Source organism: Balaenoptera borealis (assembly GCF_965194805.1).
Source record: "Balaenoptera borealis genome assembly, chromosome: 1".
Classification (NCBI taxonomy): domain Eukaryota; kingdom Metazoa; phylum Chordata; class Mammalia; order Artiodactyla; family Balaenopteridae; genus Balaenoptera; species Balaenoptera borealis.
In genome coordinates, this window is record NC_138860.1 from 2,358,148 (window position 1) to 2,382,461 (window position 24,314).

The 24,314-nt window shown below is 45.3% G+C and overlaps 1 protein-coding gene across 8 annotated transcripts in view; it reads right to left on the bottom strand.

Moving 5' to 3' along the window:
- The window catches only part of CAMSAP2 (calmodulin regulated spectrin associated protein family member 2), a 103,602-nt gene extending 80,105 nt beyond the window's left edge, over window positions 1-23,497 (bottom strand). For 3 of the 8 annotated variants that reach the window (XM_082394063.1, XM_082394067.1, XM_082394062.1), the window contains exons 1-2: window positions 23,093-23,495; window positions 4,326-4,585 (exon numbers count right to left, since the gene is read on the bottom strand). In XM_082394063.1, coding sequence (XP_082250189.1) covers window positions 4,326-4,585; window positions 23,093-23,231 — 399 coding nt within the window. In that variant the 5' untranslated portion in view covers window positions 23,232-23,495. Of the gene's footprint in view, window positions 1-4,325; window positions 4,586-23,092 lie in introns of all 8 variants that reach the window. The other 5 variants (XM_082394065.1, XM_082394064.1, XM_082394068.1 and 2 more) reach the window with 3 other exon arrangements.
- Window positions 23,498-24,314: the final 817 nt, after the last annotated feature.

Consider the following 24,314-nt stretch of genomic DNA (forward strand, 5'->3'; position numbering starts at 1 on the left):
TGCTACGTGAACATGTACACAGCCGGATATAAGCAAATCAGCACCCAAAGTGCTTCACAGTGTTTTGCCGGGTTTTGTTTGCTTGACGCAGGCTGGGAAAAAAAAAGTCAACAAACCACCACTACCACCACCAAAAACCCCAGAAAAATAGTATGAAAACTTATTCCACGATCCTGTAACCACAAAAAAAGTTACAGACCCTCAGCTTCGGCTCGTAGCCTCCTCACCATCTAGGAAGCCCACCCTCTTTTTTAGCCTCATCTCACATTTATGTCTCCACACAGGCAACACTGTAATTAGTGACACGTACGCTTTCAGTTCAAACTTGGGTCAAGAATTCCTTCAGGCCAGTCACCTCTGTCACCCACCCCTTTCCCCAACCACTGAAACCCCATTAATCATTCATCCTCTGAAGCCTTTCCTCATCCCCCCCGGCAGAAATCATCACGCCCATCTGTACGTTCCCGACGCCTATGGCTTAAACTCATACTTAGAGCACTTATTTCATGCTAAGTAGCATTTTTCCCAATCTTCTTCCTCACTGGATTCTAAGTCCCACATCATTCAAGTGGAGGTGTCAGTGGTCAGGTGAATGCACAGACCACAAAACGTAATAAAATAAAGTAACGCTTCTTTACCTACAGGAATGTGCTTCTTGAGGGTAAACAAATATTTCCATCATCCTTCTGTGTTTTAAACACAGCTTCACCGGCCTGCCACTACTACAAAGCAGTGCAACGGACAGCAGCAGGGATGCGTGCTAACTTTCTAGCTTCTGTTTTCTGGATATCCAAAAACTTCCCTTATAACAATCCTGACAGTTCTCTGAGAGGACATTTTATGCCTTACTTATCAAATGATTTATCAGCCCACTTTAATTTCCATTAATTAAGCAGAGCGTTAAATCTTTTTGCTACTCATTAAAAGAAAGCACTTCAAAATAAAATTTTTGTTATATGATGATGATTGTTCCAAAACAAGATCTGATTAAATAATAAACGTTATTTTATAAATCAAATATGAAAATCAATCTCCTTATTTCATATCACACATACTATATACATTTACTTTAGTGGGGTTTTATAAATATCAACTCTTATTTCCTACATATACAAACACGGCTGGAAAGCTGATTTACAACCAAGAGTTTGATTCATAAGCAGTCTACAGTTTAGATAGTATGAGTCCAAATATTTAAGTGCTCAAATTTGCTTCAAATTACAGCACTCTAAATTAGAAAGTCACGGTTTTAGCTCATTCCGATTCTAATTCTACTTTTGCTACTGAATAACAGTGTTACCCTAGGCAAATCACTTAACCTCTGTAAATTCCAAGTTTTACATATTTGAAATGACTCTGGATTAGATCAAATTTCCCAGATCACATTCTTGATCATACAAAATCACCTTGAACACTTGTTTGGAAATACATGTACTGACCCCTCTTCTAAAGGCTCTATGCTAGCAGCTCTGCCTTGGGGGCCGGGGGTCTGTGTTCAAAGTCCCCACAGACTCGTGTCCCCCAGGCTCCTCCTGACTGGGAAGTTTTCTACTACACACTGGTTCCTGATCTCTAATGCTCTTTCTGGCTCTAAAGTTCTATGGATTAAAGATTTTATGACATGGATCAAATCCCCCAGCCCAACCTGATGACACCGAACACGATCCACGTGCAACTTTGTTTTGCTGTGGAGGAAAGTTCAAAAGCTATCATTCTTAACATCTGGCTCCACTTGCTGTACAAGTCCCTCAATTTTCACGCCATCCTACATACCAGTATTTGTGCTGACAAATAATCTGATAGCTAACCTATCTGGGCCAGAACACACTTCTGGTTGAAGGCGCTCCCCTGTGGTTTCAACGCACACAACTCGCCGTACGTTTAACCCTGACTCACGTGTTAGTGTCAGCTCTCAGAGCCTGTGCTTCCAGCCCTGCAACTGTGCCTGGTTCACATCTGTCCTTTACTCACATATGTGTGACAGCCATCAGGCAGACCACAACTACAACCCCTTCTAGCAATCTGACAGATAACGATTAGGTGCTGAATAAACTTTACTACATCATAACTATTAACTGGCTTTGAAACATAATGCCTGAAAACACTTGCCCATGGATATAAATATAGAAGAAAACATTTTAAAGGCTATACTCTCAAAATCTGTCTTTAAAAGCACTGTGACAGAAAGCATATGCTCTCCAACGGGTGTTCTCATTTTAAAAAAAAGGCATTGCTTGCAATCCCCACCCACCCCAAGTTAATAAAATCTGGTTAGTCAAACTTGCCTTAGAATGATATTTCCGCTACCACCACACATTTCTTTCCCCCAAAAGGCTGTGAGGGAGCATACAGAAATAAAAGATCTCAAACATGCCAAGATAATTTAGAGGTGGGAAGGGTGGTAGGGGTCAATATATTCAGTACAGTTAAACATACCAGTTTTCATTATACTTCTCAAAGAGCAGGACAAGGCAGGAAACTGATTCTTCGTACTCTAAAAGCAGACCAAACAGTTTCTCAGGAAACAAAGCTTTTACCAGTACTCTGAGAAATTTTCCCACATAGGTCTTGGAAAATAGTTATACTACAGCATCGTCAATCAAAATTTCACAGCAACTGGAAAACTTTAAATCAAACTGTAAGAAAAACTGAAAAGTATACAATTAAAACACAGATCAGTAGGTGCGACACTGCAAGGGTGAAGGTGATGTAGTCAAGCGTGAGTGCCTGATGCCCACAGACAGAAGCCAGACCCAGAGAACCAGGGGCCGTATCATTTACATCACGTTCCTTAAACCTCCTCTACTGGAGTCAGATTTAACAGCAGGATCGATACAGAGTGAAAGAAACCTGACAGGAACGCGATTAGTCGTCTACCAAACCTGTATCTTCACACGCACAAGCTGCACTAGGAAAAATAATGAAGAAAATGTGGTAAGTTTGTTTCACTCTTATTAAAGAGGATCTAAAATAGATAACCTCCTCTAACGCTAGAAGGACCAGGTCATGTGACGTGTATCTTTGGTACCTGAAAGAACGGGTACTGAGCAAACACAGAGACTCAACGTCGCGGACGTGCTTTATAACCATCCATTTGGCCTGAACCGTGGAAGTAAAAATAATCAGAGCAGGAGCGTCCCGCAGCGCAGCGACTGTAGAGAGGTGGCGGTGAGCACCTTTGGGGACACCTGAGTAGAACCTGCTCAGCCCTGGTGCTGGCAAGCCATTCACGTGTATGACGTGCACAGAGACAGGTGCACAACCATCAGGGAGAACCCGCAAGGTGGACCTGAAGCCGTCAGTGAGAGGTGAAAATCTCACATCTGATAATAAACACTCTTAGTTTTCCTTAATAATTCTATTATAAATCTATTAGTAAATTCATTAAATTTTTCTTGAGACATTATTCTCCATTTCTTGAAAGTAATAGTGTTTTTTTTTAAGAAGGAAAATAGGCAGGAAGCAAAAGTGGGTCAATCATCTCTTTCAGCACTATATTTGGTAAACTAATTTTCGTCCATTCTTTGAAATTCTTCAATTTCAAAATTTCATATAGTCTTCTTGTATATCTCTCTCCTTCCTCCGAAGTAAGACAACCAGTCTCATGCAAGAGCATGATTTAATTAAATGTGCGAATCCACTGTTCTAATGCCATTCTCGACGATGCCCAGGGTTTTGTAAACCTGAGCTAAAGCAGTACCGCAGATGGAAGCAGCATACGATGAACTCGAGCATCTCTGTGTCTCCAGAGACTATCATGAGAGAGGCCTGCCTGCTAGTCCCAAGCCAGCGCAGAGCCCTTCATTGTGTGTTTTCCACAAGAACGAATTCAAGTTGTTAAATAAACTAAAATATCTGATATGCAGACATTTACCAAGAGGTCATTCAAGCATGTAAATGAACACTTACAAATCCCATCTCTTTCCTCATGAGAATAAAAGGATGCACTTTACATCTCTTCCAGTCTCTATGATGGAAAAAAGTTTTTAAATCAAAAAAGAAATCACTTTAGTTTAGTTGGAAATTATGTAGTTGTTTCTCCCAGGTATTAGAATAGCACCAAACATCCCAAAATAGTCTATTAAAATCTTCCTTAATTTGTTCACTTTGCTATACACCTGAAACATAACACTGTAAATCAACTATACTTCAATTTTAAAAACTCTTCCTTAACCTGAAAATGAGGCTTGTAAGAAAAAAGGTATTTTTTAAACTCTAGGCAGAGATGACAATCCGATTGTAAAACCTATGTCCTTCTGTATTATAATACAATTCACAAATGTACACACTTGAAACAAAATGATCTTGGGTGTATAAAGACTCACCATCTGTATGGGTTTCTTGTGGAGATCGCGTTCTGTTACCAGTTTTTCTTGGTCAGTGACATAAAGACCTTTCTGTGCTAAAGCCTGGATGACAGCATCATGGCCCAAAAGGGGTTTTGCAGCGTCGCTCTTGAGGATGAGGCTCCCAGCGCGACAGTACAGCTCGGCCGAGAGAAGCAAATTGACAACAGGCGGCTTGATGTGCTCTTGGTCGTACTGGTCTGTGTAAAACGGCTCTCCAAGCTCCTCTGGCACATTTTCTACAAAGATTAAGGGGAAACAATTTCTTAACAAGATTTCTATAAAAGAAACACAGTTTATCTAATAATTATTCATGTCTTAAAAGTTAAGATTCCTTCTAAAAATAACAAATAACCCTTTAACTGAAAAGATGATTTATTCGACCTTGGCAGGTAATCTGGAACGAGAAAGAGAGAATTTGCCTTTACAGAAGATAACGGTTCCGCGTATATGCTAAAAAGCGACTAGCAAGCGATCAAGGAGAGACGTCTTCTGTCCAGCGAGTCTGCGGAAGGTATTCCCACGTGCACGCTCGAACACGGAGAGCGAGCCACAAGGCTCCGAAAAGCCCATTCCAGCGAATCCGCTCACGTTCGAGCGGTCAACCAGGAAACGCACGATAACAGCTATTTCCGGGGACCGCCAGGCCTCGACGCCTGGGAGAATAGAATCCTTTGCCCACAGCTGCCCAGCTCGCCGCTGCCAGGCAGAACCCTCCCGCCTGGCCTCTCCCTTCCCGCTGGCCTGCGGCGGCTGCTGAGGGGCAGCTACCGCCGCGGTTCACGGAGAACCACCCTTACAAGCCCGCAGCACCAGGAAGCCCTGTTTCCTCCGCCTTCCCACCGACCCCCCACCGCACCCCAAAAAGCCTTCCTGGGCACCCAGCCGCTCCCTTCGGGGGAGACAGACAGGGCAGCTGGGCGACGGGACGGTCTCTGCGTTTCTCTCTGGCGGCCAGGCCATCCCCCGGGAAGAACGCCAGGCAAGGACGGCCGTCGTCCCCCACGAGGAAAGGCGGGCATCTGAGCAGGAAGCCGGCGTAGAGCCACAGCCACAGAACCTGGCAGCTCTGGCCCGACACCAGCCAGGCCCCCGCCTGCCTTCTCCGGGGAACGAGGGTTCAGGGCCACGCGCCGCCCATCGCGGATTTGAGGAGCCTCCTGAACAGGCAGCTCTAGCACGAGCTCGGTAACGCCACCGCGCTCAGCAACGTCGGCCTTCCAAAAGGCGTATTCGCAAGCATTAATATACTCCGCAGCAGTTTTACCTTACAGTTTTTGACAAGTCCTATCATTTAGAAAAATATTTTCATCAAATAATAGTATCATAATGATCGCACGTTCACTTTACATATGAGTATGGTTCTGGGGAATTCAAGGATTTAGAAATAATCCTTACCCTCAAGGAGCCAGTAGTCTACAAATAATCTAGACAGACAGGTAAAGCAAAGCAATTCAGAAACTGGAGACAATACTAAGCAATAAATGATCAAGGGGCTTCCCTGGTGGCGCAGTGGTTAAGAATCCGCCTGCCAATGCAGGGGACACGGGTTCGAGCCCTGGTCTGCGAAGATCCCACATGCCGCGGAGCAACTAAGCCCGTGAGCCACAACTACTGAGCCTGCGCTCTAGAACCCGCAAGCCAACACTACTGAGCCTCTGTGCCACAACTACTGAAGCCCGCACACCTAGAGCCCGTGCTCCACAACAAGAGAAGCCACCGCAATGAGAAGCCCGCACACCGCAACAAAGAGTAGCCCCCGCTCGCCGCAACTAGAGAAAGCCCACACGCAGCAACAAAGACCCAACGCAGCCAAAACTAAATAAATAAATTTAAAATGAAAAAAATAAAAATTAAAAAAAAGAGAAAAGAAAATCAGAGGAAGCATCAACTCCAGAAGCAAGATCATAAACTTAGTTTTACATATGCTGAGTTTGAAACAATAGCAAAAATATCCAAGTGGAAATATCCAAAAAGCAGCTGGGAATACAGGACTCTGCAAAGAGGTCAAGAGTAGATGTACCAATTTGGGATTTTGGAGACATCTAAAAATATCATCCTCATTTAATAATTGAAAACACTTTCCTTCCTTCATAGCTGCATTAATCAGTAGTGAGCCAGCCTTAGACTTAGTAGCTGCCTCAGCGTGATACATGAGCTCCGTTGTAATCTACAGAACACGGCGCTGGCGCTCACTTAAATTTTAGTATCACAGGAGCTAAATGGAAGCTACTCGTAGAGCAAATTTAAAAGGGAAATTATTTGATTTTAAGATAATTATTATAAAATGTATACATAATAGATTTTTTCCCCCATAACAATAAAACGTGACTAATGCAGGTGACTTGGTACCTAAACATTAGCTGTGCAAAGAAAAGTGACTGCTCATTATCAGGATGACAAACTTCACCACACCTGTACATCCGCTTACATTTATTTACGGCTTTTACATCCATTCTCACACATGATCTTTATTACAACTTGGTGGAACTGTCAAATCAGACAATACACAGAAAAATATTAGGAATGTATAATACTTAATAAGGGCCTTTATGTGCGGGCACTGTCACAAACATGCATTCTGTCGTTCAATACTAACAACCCTCTTGCCCCTATTTTACAGATAAGGAACTCAAGAAAGGTTATCTTGCCCAAGGACACATAGCTGATAAATGCAGAGTCTTAGCTCTAAACCTTGTAGCTAAGCAGATTCAAAAATAACAATGGTTTGCCAGGATCACCAAGCTGGAAGGTGGAAAACATATAGCTTAGGGGCTATTTTCATTTTATTATGAGAAACCCACAAATCTAAGTGATGAAAGCGTAAGTTTCAAAAAAGATCTCAATGCAAGGAAAAGGGAAGGGATTCACAGCAAGTCAAAGAATCTTTCAAGAATATGACAAAAACAGATTATTCCACCCCAAAAGAATGCAGAACTGCATACTGAGTATTGTAAAGTAGGTCACTTTTAAGAACAAGTCTTCAAGAACTAAGACTTCGAAAATGTCCATCATTTTGCCAACAGTACAAGACTATCATTTTTTAAAAAACAGTTTGGAGCTGTATCACATTTTTAAAACAAATGAACTGAAACCACATATTAGAAAATAAACAGGCAAAATCAAAGATAAGAGGTTTCACCCTCCCCCTCACCTCCAGAGTACAAGAAGGTAAGAAATTAATACTTCAGGAAACTGAAACTCCACTCCCAGAATTGCAAAGGGTAAGAGACAAGTTCTTCTTGTGCACCAGGACTTAAGCAAGAACCTACCTTACCCGTGTTATTATAAATCCTGAGGAGGGCTAAGCTTTGAAATTAACAATCACCTGAAATGCTTGGGTACAGACAGAGGGCACAGAAACAGTCTTGCTCAAGGCACTTTTCTATAAAGCTGAGTTAGTACTAGTTGCATCCGTACACCAGCAAATGACACAGATTTCCTTAAAACAGTGAATGGTCAGGGGGTACAAGGGGAATGCAATTGAGAAATATCACCACTCAACCATGGGAACACTGCCTTATTTTCCAAATCTAAAAATTATGTCTAAGGCAATTACTAAGACAGAATTTGTGAGTTTCAAAAACTCCAAGTAAAAGTAAGCCCTACACCTGGAACTCTAAATTAACCAAAAGACAAAAAAATGGTCAGTTAACATTTTTTTTTAAAATCATAGTACCAGTAATCAAAAGTTACAATGAGACTTTGCCTATCAAAATGGCAAATAATTTTTAAACCCACTGTTGACAAGGATGTATTAAAATGAGTACCTCACAGAAATCCAAAAAAGAGGGGATATATGTATACGTATAGCTGATTCACTTTGCTGTAGAGGAGAAACTAACACAACGTTGTAAAGCAACTATACTCCAATAAAGAGTAATTAAAAAAAAAAAAAAAATAGAGTACCTCCTACATGACCAGAGGGCAAGGACCATAATTATTCCCCATAATACAAACCGTAGCATCTTAGTGCCTGATACATGGCGAGCATGAAATAAATATTTGATGAATGAAAATGTTATTATTATTTTTTAATTTTAGTCATTAGTCTTGTCCTAAAGGGACTCCCAGATTTCAAATTTCCCCTCAACTCCCAGATTCTGTACTAGTAATCCTAATTTACTCCTTGTACCTGCTTTGAAAAACCTGAGAGTTTTCCCCTAGGCCACTCTTTACTTCTGCAATAGTATCCCTCTCAAAACCAAACCTTTTTCAGTTAACCTACATTCACCACCATCAGGAGGCAGCATGACAGAGTGGGGAGAACTGGGGCTTTGGATTTAAAAGCTGTGTCTTACCTGACCCGGGACCGTGAGTGCAGGAATTGTCTGTCCTGAATTCAGGCTCCCCAGCCGGCACAGGTGTGCAGCCGTGGCTGCTCTTGCCTTCAAGTTCCTCCACCTCTGGGCCCACCACACCGCAGACGCTGCAGGGTGCCACGTCTGTCCCTCGGGGCCTGGGCACCAGCTGCTCCCCTGCCCCTCATCCTCCTCCTGCGGTTGGCTCTTCCCATCGGGAGCTCAGTCAGCGGTCATCTCCCAGATACACCTTCCCTGACCCCAAGCAGTCATCCTGTTTCAATTACTACTATCCCGTAATATTGAGGTTTGCTTATTTCTACCCCCTCCCGCTACGGCGCAGCCTCGAGGAGAGCAGGATACTTTGCTGTCCTCTGTCACAGCACCTAGAACAGCACCTGGAACACAGCAGGCACTCAAATATTTAAGCATGCACAAAGTAAAGTACCTGAACTAAGCCTGGCCTTCAAAGAAGACACCAGTGAGGTTAGCGCCCCTGCGCCCTCCACGCACCCAGGACAGGCTGAAGTCACCTCCTCCACTCCTCTCGCTGCCCTGAGAGACGCAGGGACCTCTCCTGAGCTCCAGATCCTCACAACCCTTCTCGTCGCAAAGAAACCCCAAACCCAAAACCAGAGCCCGGTTTCTCAGAGACAAGGGCAGTAGGAAACATGGAAAGGGGGGAATCAGAGCGAGCTCTGTGGAGCTGGACTGAGATGGGAAGTGTCAGTATGAACACGTGGTGTCTGACATGTACCTGTGACAGAGGGAGAAGCAGCTGTAGCTGCGCGTCACATCTGCACGTGCGTGTTTCCTAGCTCTGTCTGCTAAATCCCAGCGGCAATAAGCCTCGCACCTATATCTCAGTTTCTAATACGCCTCCCATTAAAACGAACCAGGACTCCTCCAGAAATGGCTGTTTCCTCCCGGGCTGGAGCAGGAAAACTGCAAGATCAGCTAAGAACGTGTGTGTGTGTGTCTGCGTGTCTGCGCGCACGTGTAAGGAAAGTAAGGAAAAGCTAACAAACGATGGGACCATGTCAAAAGGTCACAGGATTCAGCCGGAAGGAGATCCCATTGACCAAATCTGAGACAATCTGAACATCAAAATAAATAATGACAATAAAAGATTATAACCCACTGAATAAAACAAGAATGTCCACCCTGATGTAAACAAATAAATGAATAAGTATGTGAAAGAAAAAAAGGGAAAACTCTTACTTGTACTAGAATACCAACTAAAAATGGGATAAAATAAATGGGATAACAACTGATTCAAGCAAGAATCATTTTGGATGCTAAATTGGTGGGTTTGATGAACAGGGTATTTCAAATGATCTCCCCACAAATTGCTTCTTAATTAAAGATGGAAAATAATAACTTTGTAGCGGAGAGAAGTGGCAGATACCGCCTCAATCAAGTGATCAAAGTCTGCATCACCAACTGAACGTACATCGTGTGCCCCTGACACAACCCACTGAAAACACAGCACCTCTTCTGCAGTCGTCCCGCCAGGTTTGTATAACTCGAATCCATCAAGAAGACACGTTAGACAGATGCAAATGAGGGACATTCTATAAAATAACTGGCCTACTGTTTTCACAAGATAAAAATACATTTTAATAAAGGGAACAAATCGACCCTGCAGGCTCAGACATTTGGGGGGTACTGAGAACTGGCATTTCCTACCTCCTGCCCCCACCTCCCTGGCATCTCGGCGTGTGAGGGAGGACGTCAAGCTGACCCTGGGAGGAACAGAGGGTAAGGAAACTGTGCTCTGGCTAGATACTCCTCCTCTGGGGCTGCCTCGCTGCCCAGTGGTTCATCTCTGGTGCCTCCTGGGCATCCCCGCCCAAGCCCCCCGAGGAACGCAGACACGCTGCCAGGCAGGGGGCAACAAAGCACACCTGCTGCTGGAGAGACAGGTGATGGAGGTGGCAGGGATGAGAACGGGTGCGAGGGCGGGTCAGCTGGAGGCGAGCAGGGAGGGAAGGAGGGAGAGTAGAGAGTAGGTGGTCAAAGGACAAGAAGGAAGAAAGCCAAAGAAGATGGGGTGGCACCAGGGGACAGGAGGAGGAGGGGGTCGGGAAACGTCTCTGGTTCCTGGGTCTCCATCACCTCTTGTCTGGGGCAGGGGTCTGTGTACTGTTCCTTCAGACTGTCTAGGTATTCTTGCTGGGACACTGCCCGCAGCCACACCAGAATCTGACCATCGTCCCAGTCATGGAGCCCAGGGGCGGAATGAGGGCCCAGCATTCCAGAGAGGGCAGAGGACCACGAGGCAGGAGGTGGCCCAGTTGGTGCCTGCAGGGAACCGCCTGCTTGTGCCAGGGGCACAGGGCAAAGACAGTGCCCAGGGCAGGGGCCTGCCACGCAGCTCAGCGTGCAGCTGGGGTGCTGAGGCTTCACAATGTCAGTATCACGGAAGACAGAGACAGACTGAAACGCCGTTCCAGGTTAAGGAGCCGACCGAGACAAGTCTACTAAACGTGATGCACAATCCCGGACTGCATCTTGGAATGGGGAAAAAAAAAGCAGCAACACAGGACATTAAGACAATGGCAAATCTGAATAGGGGATGTGGATTAGATAATACGGTGTCGAAGTTAAATTTCCTTATTTTTATAATTTTACTGAGATCATCTGAGACTTATCGTTCATCTTAGGAGAGAGCCTGAAGTATTTAGGGGTAGAGGGTACAATGTCTCTAATTCTTTCTCAGACAGTTCAGAAAACATTACGTGTGTGTGTCTGTATATACAGACACACACAGATTTATGTGGGGGAAGGGAAAGGGAGAGAATCATAACGCAAATGGGACAAAAGGTTAACAACTGGTAACCCTGGGGAAAGGGTATGCAGGAGTTCCTTGTACTATTCTTATACATTTGAAATTACGCTGAAGAGAGTCATGAAACCTCAAAATGCCCCAAATCAATTTTCTCCCCAAGCGTAATCATTCCCGGTGTTCCCTGCATCACAGAAGTACAGCGGCATCTAGGCGTCCCTCAAGCCCCAGACCAAATCCATCACCAAATCCAGCCCAACCCTCCCCTTCTCGCAATCTCAGCTCACACCTCCTGGTCCTGGCTCTCGGAACTCTGCATCTGCACTACTGCATTACTCCTACACTTGTCTTTGCAATGTTCACACCTGTCCCCACTCCAAACCATTCTCTACTGGAGCCAGAATCTGCTTATTTCCCGTAGGCAAACTTGAGCATGTCACACACCCTGCCAAACCTCAGGGTCTTCAATGAGTTCTGCTTCTTTAAGGACTCAAAGCCTTCCTCTGACCTACAAGAAAGACGTGACCCTGCCCCTGCCGGCCCACTCGGTTCCTGGAACCATGCACGCTCGCTTCCCCTGCAAAGCCTTGGCACACTCTCGTCACCACTGTTCAAATGCTCTTTCTCCCTATTCTTTACTCCCTTCCAGATTCTTGGGGCCAGCGATCCATTCAGTTTGGTCCAATTTCCCCCCAGTAAAGGGAAAGAACAGAACAGTTATCCTGCCTTTCCTGTACCTCAGAAAATGTACTTTTACTTCCGAGGCTATTCAATTCTGTTATAAAAGATGCATAAGTTTGTAAAATAGATGTGAAACCTTTTAAGATATTTGAAGTATAGATAAGTACTAGTAAGCAAAAAGTTGTTAATCATGGACAGAACTCAAAGAATGTATCAAATAAAGGTAAGTGATTAGCAGCATATGTATGTTAAACATAGTAAGGAATGGAAAAAGCAAAAGATACCTAATATTCATGAGGTCCCAAGGTGCTAACTATTCATGATACACAAGATACACCAGGCAATAAATATTCATGATATATTAAATATACATGAGACTAAACAAACAATAGGCAATGAACACTAAATATACATGAACACTTAAAATTCATGAATGCTTAACTGGGCCACCCATCAGTGACACACATTCTGGCCTACGTGTGCTCTGCCCAAGGCGCACAAGACCCGAGGCTATTCATCAGGCTTCCCGACAAGCCACAGCTGTGGCAGGCATGCATGTCCTCTGCGTCTCTGGTGGAGCAAGTGTGCGGCCTTGTGTCACTGTGGGCCTCCTCGTTCAAACCTCAGCGCTGGTTGTTGTGACCGTACCATCTGTGGGCAAGGCTGATGGAGCAGAAAGAGACAGACAAAGAACGAGGCGTGGTGTGCTGCAGGATTCGGGGAGGGTGTGTTAATTCACCCCCCCCTCTTTCCTTCCCCTCGCTTCTCCCTGTAAACTGATTTAACAATCCATGTGATTTAAGCACTCTGATTTGGTCTGTGAGTCTTCCTGCTCCGTGACCTCCAGGGTAGGTGCCTGAGAGTTTGTTGTGGAAATTTCTCCCCCAGGACACCCAGACATTTAATACAGGGAAGAGAATTCCCACTAACAAACAAAGAAGTCATGACACAAAGAGAAATAACGAGACATTAAGTGCCTCCTGGTGGAAGTACACAAACCTATGGAGTATGCAAAAAATAAAAAAAAATCAAACTTGAATCTGTACAATTCTCTATATTTAACTGTCAATGTATAAGAAATACAGGGAACAAAAAGAAACCTGTTAAACAATACCGTGGCGATCCAGGCCGTGGGAAACGACAGGACAAATACTATGGTTTCTCCAGTAAGTAAACTGTAAGGAAAACAAAATTAGATGGAGGGGGAGCCTATATATTTTAAAAACTTAGAGAGACATACCAAATTGCAAAGGATGGTCCCTATTTGATATTGACCGGAACAAATGAACTGTAAAACAGAAAAGTGGAAACAAAAAGATGACTGGTGATGTGGAGCTGTGTGATGACGGCAGGACCACGGTAAAGTTTAAAAAGGGAGCGCCTGGGGACTTCCCTGGTGGTCCAGTGATTAAGACTTCACCTTCCAATGCAGGGAGTGCGGGTTCGATTCCTGGCTGGGGAGCTATAAGATCCCACATGCCTCCGGGCCAAAAAAAAGACCAAAACATAAAACTGAAGCAACACTGTAACAAACTCAATAAAAACTTAAAAAACGGTCCACATCAAAAAATCTTAAACAATAAACAAACAAAAATAAAAAAATAAAAAGGGAGCGCCCGGCTGGGCTGCCGGAGACACTAGTATGTTTATAGATGCAATGACACGATGTCCGGGACTTGCTTTAAATAACCGGCGGGGGGGGGGGAGGCGGTGAGCCGCTGGCCGTGGAGGTCAGACGCGAAGTTCGCTGTCATCGCAGGTGTTTGAGATTTGCCATCGTCACACGGCTTCGTTTGCTTGAAGAGGAAGGAGGAGGCAGGAGAAGTTTCTCTGAGGAGCCCTGGGTGCCGTGGGACAGGACGTGAGAGGGGGCGGGGCGCGGGAGAAGCCTGCCCCCCCTGCCCCCCCCCGCCTGCCCTCCGCCGACCCAGGTGCGCTTTCCGTGCCGCGGCGAACACACGTCCCCGGCCGCCCGGCTCGCTTTCCTCCCCCGCTTCCCCTGCACACCTTCCGCCTCCGAGCTGCGAAATCCCAGGCGCCTCCGGCCGCGCCTTCACCCCCCAGGCTGGGCCTCCTGTCCCGCTTCCTCGCTTCCCCTCTGGTCACTCTCTGCGGCTCTCCTGTCCTGGGGGCCTCCCCACACTCTCCCGCGGGGTGACTGGCACTTACCCACCCTGCGTATCTCCATCACCACCTCGCCTCTCATCCCCGAGATCTTCTGGGCCCCACGCGGGGCTCTTCCAGGGCCCAACGCACACACCCCCGTCGCGGCGCTGCTCTCTCCCGCCCTCTTTCCCTCGCACACACAACCTGGCCCTCTCCCACCGATCTGCGCCTCAGCAAGGAAAGTCGGTCTTCCCACGCCCCACAATACCATCTCTCCTTCGCCGTGTCCAGCCGACCACCAAGTCTTACCTTTGACGCGCGTCCACTTCCTTCCGTATCCATCCGCCTTCAAGCCGCTGCCACCTCTCACCTGGGCCAGAACAACCTCCTACCTGCTCCCCCTTCACAACCCTTCGTCTCCCTCCAGTGCATTTTCTGCTCTGTACCCAAGACATCTTTTTCCTCGCTGTGGTCAAATACACCTAACATTAAAGTCGCCATTTCAACCATCTGTAAGTGCACTCCCAGAGATCTTTTGAGAAACAGTCTTCCAACAACATTACCAAGTTTAAAACACAAACTGAGTGGCTCAGGGTCCAGGAGGGAAGGAGACTTTCCACTAGACCTAGCCTTTTATACCTCTGGACTTTTGAATCGGTGCCTGTCTCACCTCTTCAAAAAATGTTAAGTGTCAAAAGTAAAATTTCAAGAACTTATAATCAACACCTCTAAAATCTATGTTAAAAAAAAAATGGAGGTAGCTAAAAAAGAAAAAAGGATATTTCTGCTGTTTCAAAATCTGTTACAATACAAAATTCTACAAAACACGTAAATTAGAGAAAAATTTACAAGTCAGCACCCTCGTAATATGAATGTCATTAAAAAAAAAGAATGGAAAACAAGAAGACAGTTGAAAGAGAGTCTTGAAAGTAGCAGTAAAATGCCAGCAGAAAAAAATGAAACCATCTACTTTGAAACTTTCCTTTGCTGAGGACAAATGTCTTTTAAAGTATTTCAAGCATTTCAAATATTTTTTATTCCAAGAGCCTAAAGTACTCAAAATTTGCTTGTAATTCCCATTTTAGAGATAGAAAATGGTTTGAAGGAGACGGCCGGGAGTGGGAACGGGGGTAGATTCAAAGTAACTTTTTAAGATCATACACACTCATTCCCAGGAACCTGTATTTGTTAAATATGGAGTAAGGAGACGAATACTTTTTCAGTGAACGGAAATTCTATTTCTTTACCTCAAAAAACCATTTTCAGGTGCTTCATAACTCGACTAGGCCTAACACTCGGGGTGCAACCGTGAGGGTTACAGAGGGAGTTCGGTTTTCTCTCTAGTGCTGGATTCCCAGCCTCTGTTTTATCTTTCCCAATTCATAGTTGAAAAAGTTGTTTTTTTTTTTAATTTTTGAATTTTATTTTATTTATTTTTGTATACAGCAGGTTCTTATTAGTCATCCATTTTATACACATCAGTGTATACATGTCAATCCCAATCTCCCAATTCACACCACCACCACCACCCCGTCCCACCACTTTCCCCCCTTGGTGTCCATATGTTTGTTCTCTACATCTGTGTCTCAATTTCTGCCCTGCAAACCGGTTCATCTGTACCATTTTTCTAGGTTCCACACATATGCGTTAATATATGATATTTGCTTTTCTCTTTCTGACTTACTTCACTCTGTATGACAGACTCTAGATCCATCCACGTCTCTACAAATGACCCAATTTCGTTCCCGAAAAAAGTATTTTTAATAAAAAGAATTCTTTGAAATTATTAAAGAAATACAATCCCATTCCACAATGGGAAACAGAATATCCAAAGGTAGCCTAAGTGTGAGGTGGATCAATTCATGTTTCAACGTATATGCTTTTTCTTCTAAAGAAGGCAAAACAAATGCTTATCATCATGACTATTCAGCAAGCAGGAGAACTGAGACAAAGACTTTAGGAAAAAGCCCCCCAAAAAGGGAGCAGGTGGTAGAAGGAGAGCTGGAAAGACACTGCAGTGTCAGGGTGTCGCCCTTTAACCCAGAACGTTACGTTGATGCAGAATGCGTGTTTAAAAAGAAAAGGAGAAACCATGCAAGGCACAGGAAGGAAAGTGCTAAATGCGATCAGTGAATACAATTATTATCTCAGCAGAAGCACCACGCTGTGACTACTAACAAATGTGTAATATTAATTTAAAGATCATTATTTGTAATTTACCAATAGAAAAGGTCCATAAACTAGTACCTAAAAAACTAGATCCACTGGTGGGGGAGGGCGGGGAACGACCCTGAAATGACAGACCGATGCTAAATGTTTCCTATTTCTGTACTAACTAATCAAATACAAACAGGTTCGTTGAAGAAGAATTAAATATACTTTTAAATTCCACGAAAAACAAAAAATTTAAGACTTACATTTGAAAGGTTTTCACGCTTTCTTTGTGCCTTCACTTCCAGTATTATACTACAAAGCTGTAATGAACTCTAGGAAGAGTATAACACAGAGGTCAAAATACAAACTTTAGTATAATAAAGGTTTTGACTCTAATTTTTGTTCCACCATTTACAAGCTGGATGATCAAGGGCAAGTTATTTAACCCCTCTAAACCCATTTCCTCTTTTATAAAAAGGGCAAACTATCATATTTCCTAAATTCTTATTTTCCATTTGAATATCTGTGAAATCAGGACATGTTGTAACAAATTTGTACTTTAATGTCCAAAAAACCTTTTTAAATTGAAGGTGTATCTCACAGTCTTCATAGCAGTGATTCTTAAGCTGGGGTCGTATTGGCCCCAGGAGACAGCGGCAATGTCTGGAGACACTTCTGGGTGTTACAACTGGGGAAGAAGTAGGAGTGGGGAATACCACTGTCACCTAGTGGGCAGAGGCCAGGATGCTGCTAAAATCCTACAATGCATAGGACGGCCCCCTCAACAAGGAAGGAGCCAGCCAGTAGTTCTGCAGTGGGAAACCCTACCTTAGAGTGGCAGAAGAAGAAATAAAATAATATCTACTTAATAGGGTCGTTCTCAGAATTAAAATAAGGCATATAAAATGTTCAAAACTGTACTTAACACAAAGTATGTGCTCAATAAATCATAGTAGCTTTTTCAAAAATCCAATGTGCTTAGGATAATTTATTTATCTACTAAACAAATACCAGATTCCCTAACGTGGCCCTTCAAACAATCCCAATTTACCTTTCAAGCTGCGTCTCCCACTACTCATCACATAAACCTCCTCCAATCCTGCTGGTCTATGTTGTTGCACTAACGGCACTTGGGTTCCGAGCTCTGTGCTGGCACACAGACCACGTGCTCCACCCGCCACCCGCATCTGCCACTCAGGCATGGTTTAAATACCTGTAGCCTTTGACACTGTTAATAAGACCACCCGCCTGGAAACTTTCTCCTTCCAGGGCCTCAGTATCTTTACACTTTCTTAATTCTTTTCCTAACTCTCTGCTCTAATTCCATCTTCTTTTCCTCAGCCTCCTCCCAAAACTATTCTAAGTGTTCACCACCCTAGATTCTGTCTCAAATCTTTTCTATCGCTCTACGGTGTCATCTGCTTCTGATTTAAATTACACTTTATAGGCAGAAGATTCCCAAATTGCTATTTTGTAGCCTCACCTGGTCAATCATACTCCCTACCCACATTTACAGCTACCTACCTTACTAGATTTCTTAGATAAGGTATCTGGCCAACACATCAAGCTTAAGGTTCCCCAGAACAAAGCTGACTTGCCATTTAACTTGCTGCTCTCCATCTCTGCCAATGGCACTGGACTCACCCTCCCAGTCACCAAATCTCAAAAGCTCAAGTAACCTCATTCTCCTTACAACCTCAGGGGACCTCATCCTCTCCCCATGCACCCCAAATTCAGTCATTTAGAAACACTAGGGGGCTTCCCTGGCGGCGCAGTGGTTGAGAACCTGCCTGCCAATGCAGGGGACACGGGTTCGAGCCCTGGTCTGGGAGGATCCCACATGCCGCGGAGCAGCTGGGCCCGTGAGCCACAACTACTGAGCCTGCGCGTCTGGAGCCTGTGCTCCGCAACAAGAGAGGCCGCGATAGTGAGAGGCCCGCGCACAGCGATGAAGAGTGGCCCCCGCTTGCCGCAACTGGAGAAAGCCCTCGCACAGAGACGAAGACCCAACACAGCCCAAAATAAGTAAAAATAAATAAAGAATTAGAAACACTAGGGATTATACCTTTGCAATGTTTTTTCTATCTCTTGCCTCTTTTCCATTCATTTGACTTCTCCCCAAACAGCACATGGTAAAGTGGGCTGCCTGAAAGCAGGCTCAGAACACAGCACCATAAGCTGGGTGGCTCTGGGTGAGTCCCTAACCCTCTGGGCCTCGTCTCCTCATCAGTAACACTGGAGTGATGGACAGTTTCCACCTCTCAAGGCTGGCATGAGGATTAAAATGAGATGATACACGGAAAGTGACCGACACACAGTAAGTACTCAATTAATATTAGCAGCATTTCCGCACGGCTGCTTCAAGCTCTCACGATCTCTTGCCCAGACGCCTACAAGAACTTCCCAAACAGGCCTCTCTGCAATCAGTCTCTCTTAACCACAGTGCTGTCCGCTGACAGCACATCCTTCACACGTGCATGAGAGTCAGGTGTGAGACAAGTTTTTGAGAAAACATGTTGGGATATACAAAGAAATGAAATAAGGGTTATTTAAAATAGCAGATGATTTTATATTCTGCTATATGTTTTGTAGTTTGTATCAAACTACACGGTATGAAAGGGAGAATGATAGTTGATAAAGTTGAAATGATAAAGTGACACTAGGAATTGGGCCTTAAGTGCCACGTTACGAACTCCAAATGCTGGGAATTCCCTGGCAGTCCAGGGGTTAGGACTCAGTGCTCTCACTGCCATGGCCTGGGTTCAATCCCTGACTGGGGAACTGAGATCCTGCAAGCCTCACAGAGCTGCCTCCAAATGCAAGAATTTAGTAAGGAAGAAGGTCATAAAAGGGTTTGCACCCACCATTTTCCCCAAAGCACTTAAAGCAAACTCAGTAATATCACTGCTAAATGGGTTAAGCTGTTCAAATACATTAGACACAGCACAGTTTAACTTCCCCCTCTTCCGCAATTTGCTTAAAGTATCTAATTGGTTTACAGATTAAAATTCACCTAAACAAACTTATTCATTTGATCAAAACTGTACCTGCATTCTTCCACAAAATAAACTATGAAGATTTGGGTTATTTGGAATATTTTTAGTGTAAAGAAAAAGAATATGATTCCAAGCTCTGATAGAAGACTTCAAATTAAGTAAATACTCTATTTGCTTTCTAGGTATTACAATGCTAGCGCTTTATTTACCTTTTATAGTTCAGTAACTTCATTCTGTGCCCAAAATTGATTTCTAGCTATCATTTGAAATGAATTTTCCAACATACGGTTCTAAAATTGACTTCTTTTTAATATGTCAAAAGTTAGAAACTTTCTAACGGAAAAAGACTAAATTGGTGCCTGAAGACCGGACATGTCATCATTAAAGAAGTGATTTTAGTAAATCATAACTTAAATTTGGGCTAATGTTTTGAATGATTAACTGAATACCACTAGCAATACCTCTGAAATATGTTGTCTACTAACATCTGCCATATAAGTGTCTGCAGCAAATGCAGAAAATTTACATCAAAAGAAATGAAACGTTACATTTTTTCAACTCACTCCATATAAATTTATACTTTGAAAGACTGTTGATTAAAGAATAAACAAAATGTACAAAGATAACATTCTTAATAATATAATTTCTTGTTACTAAGTGACTCTTAAGGTCTTCTAAGCTTGATTTTCATTCCATTTTAAATATGACTTTCATCCACTCTGTTGCCAAGACAACTGTAAGTACCAACAACATTCATCTAAACCATCTCAGAGTGTGTTAAGATCTGCCCATCCTTTAAAGAAAATAAATCAATAAGACTTCTAACGCGTGCTGTGTGCCCATTCTGCACACTGGCAGATGAGAGGCTTACTGTGCAGAGCGGGGTAAACAGCGCAGACTTAAGAGTCAGAAAGACCTGCACTGGCCCGCGGGATCCACCGCTTGCCAGATGTTTAACCTTGAGCAAATTCATCTGAGCTTCTTCCCTCACCTGCAAAATGAGGACAATATCTTTCCAGAGGGATGCTGTGGGAATAAACGAAGCAATGTGTTTGAGGTATCGGGCATACAAGAGGCATGCCTGCCCTCACCAACGCCATACCCTTTAGTCAGACAATCAAATCAAAGCTCATGTCTGCCCGTACTAAAACTGTGACCGTGGGGAAGTTGTTTCACCTCTCTGCGCTGGCGTCCTCTCTTTTTTAAATGAGGAGTACGCTACCTACATCACAGAGCTGCTGTAAGTCCCAAATACACAACATAATGCAAAGCATCTAGTGCAGTGCCCAGGCACAACACACATTCCACGGGTACTCTGTTCCTTCCTCTTCTCTTCTTCGCCAAGTGTGTTCAACACTTGTTTCTCAACTGGTCCAGGATCTAGTAAACTTGCCTGACGGGTATCCAGGGGGTAGGCCGTTTTCTGGTTAGGAACCCTTGTGAATCCAGGGCAACACTGTGACATCTGTACTACAAGTTTCCTCTCAGTTTCAGAAGGAAAGAAAATATTTTTGCTATTCCCTCTGCCTTCCATTTTGTACACATTGCTTTTCCACAGAGGTCACTATATCAATTTCACTCTTTCCATCTTTTCTAAATACTTAAATAGGGACTTCCCTGGCAGTCCACTGGTTAAGACTTCGCCTTCCAATGCAGAGGGTGCAGGTTCAACCCCTCGTCGGGGAGCTGAGATCCCACATGCCTCCTGGCCAAAAAACCAAAAACATAAAACAGAAGCAATATTGTAACAAATTCAATAAAGACTTTAAAAAATGGTCCACATCAAAAAAACCTTTAAAAAAAAAAAAGAAAACTTAAATAGCTTTCATTTCTCCTCTAAATGGATATTAGCTTCAGTATGCTGCTTAAGTTAAAACCAAAATACATCTATTGTTTTCACCACCGATATCAGTGGTGCCAGAAAACAAAAATATACTAACACTTTGTGTTTCCTCCCAGGTGTTACTCTACACATTTAGTTCCAAAGAAATCTTTAAAATCTAAATTATTTCAAAATAAATTTTTTATTATATTTACTCCTGATGCTAGTTTTAAAACCTTTAACATCGGGACTTCCCTGGTGGCACAGTGGTTAAGAATCCGCCTGCCAATGCAGGGGACACGGGTTTGAGCCCTGATCCAGGAAGATCCCACGTGCCGCGGAGCAACTAAGCCCACGCGCCACAACTACTGAGCCCACGTGCCACAACTACTGAAGCCCGCATGCCTAGAGCCCGTGCTCCGCAACAAGAGAAGCCGCCGCAATGAGAAGCCCGCGCACCGCAACGAAGAGTAGCCCCCACTCACCGCAACTAGAGAAAGCCTGAGAGCAGCAACGAAGACCCAACGCAGCCAAAAATAAATAAATAAAACCTTTAACATCTTTCTACTTCAATATCAAAGCATGATAATTCAAATAAAACAAAAGCTGTCATAAACACAAAATCACTGTAACGTGAAGTTTCCCTCAAAACTAATTCAAATAGTTTTCTAAACACTGAGATTCATTTGCTAGTTAACTAAATATGCAGCCCTGATAGTCACCTGTGTATGTATCCAGCTGTGTATGTTTAAACAGTAAGAATGAATTAAAACATTTACCCACAAATTTTCACGGTCCTAAAATTGGAAATAAGCCATCCTCTTCCCCTCAAAAAAAACAAAACAAAAAAACCCCTGTATTTAACATCTGGAGAAAAGTCTGTAAATATAAGAAACTTCTCAATAAATATTTTACACATCCAATATTTAACTAGGCCACAGAAATCTTACAAAATAACTCAAAGTTATTAGATGAAATTACCTTCCATGAGCATCTCCACGTGAGAAGGCAATGCTTTCAGAGCTCCACAACATGGGCTCCTAAAGCAACAGCTAAGGAATTACAACAGGAGGCCCTTTTCCTGTCATTTTGCAAAGACTGGGTAAAGGCGGGAGTGTCTGACGCTTACCGTCCTATACAATTTGTGTCAACAGCACATGCCCTCCAAAAACTCTTCTATTTAAAAAAAAAAAAAAAAATCCCACAGTAGGGAGTTGTTGTTTTTCTTAATTTATGAAGCCAAAATATTTGGGAAAAGGAATGTGTCTGAACACGAAGTAAAAATAGGACATGACACACAGCAAGCTAAATATCGGGTTTTAATAACTGGTTTAATACAGCCTGAAACGTGTACGGGAGGACACGGGCTTCAAGAATGACGACAAAAATGAATACTGCGCTCCGACAGAGGCCACGGTACAGTCCACGGACCCTGAATCGCAGCCACGGTTACAAATGTCAAAATCAATGTAGTCTGTGTGCCATCCACCTCCTTCCAATAATAACGAAACCAACTCAGATTTCTCGGTGGTGTAATCACAACTATGACTGTGGGGGAAATGAATGCAGCACGATGAGGAAAATACCACAAATTAAAACCACCCCATGTAAAAACATGACCAAATTGGTCACTGGGAGGGGGAAAACAAAAAACAAAAAAACACACCCACTTTTGCTATCCAATAAAAGGAATCTGGCCGCATCCCACCTGCCCAAATCAAGGGCTCCTGATTGAAGAGCAAACCTGCGTTATCCCCCCTCCTTTCTTCTCCCATCGCGTCCCCGAGCCTGTGCGCGGAGACACGCGCGAAGGGGACCAGAGGATGGGAAACAAAACGGGGACGCGCGCAGCCTGCGGGGACGGAGGGATGGAGGGATGGGGGGCGGGCACCACGTACCTGTCCCGAAGGCCTTGGCCACCAGCCAGGCCAGATTGCAGGCGATTTTGGCCCTGGAGAAGTCGTAGTGGTCGAAGGGCTTGATGGCTGGAACAATGAACGTCCTCCTCCCGTCCCGGGGGTCTGCAGCATCCCCCATCTTCACGCGCTCGGGGCGCCGGCCCGCCCTTCACATGGTGCTGCCGGCCGCGGGGTAGGCGCTGGGGGGTGGGGGTCGGGGTCTGGGTCCAGGCCTGGGTCCGGGCCGCTCAGAGCATCGGCCCCGCGCGCCCGGCCCGGGATGAGGCGGCGCCGCGTCCGGCCGTCCCGCGAGCCTCCCGCGAGCGCGCGTGCGGGCGCCTCCCCTTTGTCTCGGCGCGGCCGGGCCCGGGCGCGGCGGGGGCGTCCTCAGCGGTCACGTCGCGGGGGCCGTCCCGCCATCGCGCCGCCCGCAGCGCCGCCCTCCGCTTGCGGCCCTGCCCTCGGGGCGCCCGCCGGCCGGAGCGCGGGGCCGCTGGGACTCGCCGGGGACGCGGCCGGGGGACTCGGGCGGCCCCCACCCGGCGCAGCCGGAGCCGCCGCGGAGAACGTCAAAGTCCCTGCGGCGCGGGCGCCGACAGCCGTCCCTCCTGGCGCCCGCTCCCCGCCACCGCCGCGCTGCCGCACCGCGCCCTCCGCCTTGCGGACGCCGTCAGCCCGGCGCTCGGGCCCCGCCCGGCCAGCCCTGCCCCGCGCTTCCCCTGCGGCCGCCCACGCTGTAGCCGCCTCCGCCGCCGCAGCTGCGGTTTTCCAGCTGCCGCACTGGACCGAGCGACGGCGCGGGTCTGCGCATGCGTCCTCGCGCGGCCCGCCCCGCCCGCCGCCCAGCGGGGGGTCCCGGCGGCCCGCGGAGCATGCGCGGTGGCGGCGGCGGCTCTGCTGGTCAGCCGAGTGCACATCCTGGCGTCCTGGCCCGGCGTGCGGCGGCCGCTGACCCTGCTGGAGAGGCGGGGAGGGAGGGGGAGACGGGCCTCGCTGTGGCTTTCGTGTTTTCGCGACGCAGTGCTGAGGCACAGAGAACTGATGTTTATTAAAATGCTTATTTGGTGGCACACACTTTGCTGCCAACTTGTGCCTAAACAATTCCATCTAGTCCTCTAAGTAACCCGAGGGGGTGGGTGTGATCGCTGATTGACCACAAAGGTATAGAGGTCAAGTGGGGTGATTAAGTCACACGTGAGGCTTGACCAGGATTGAGGATCTG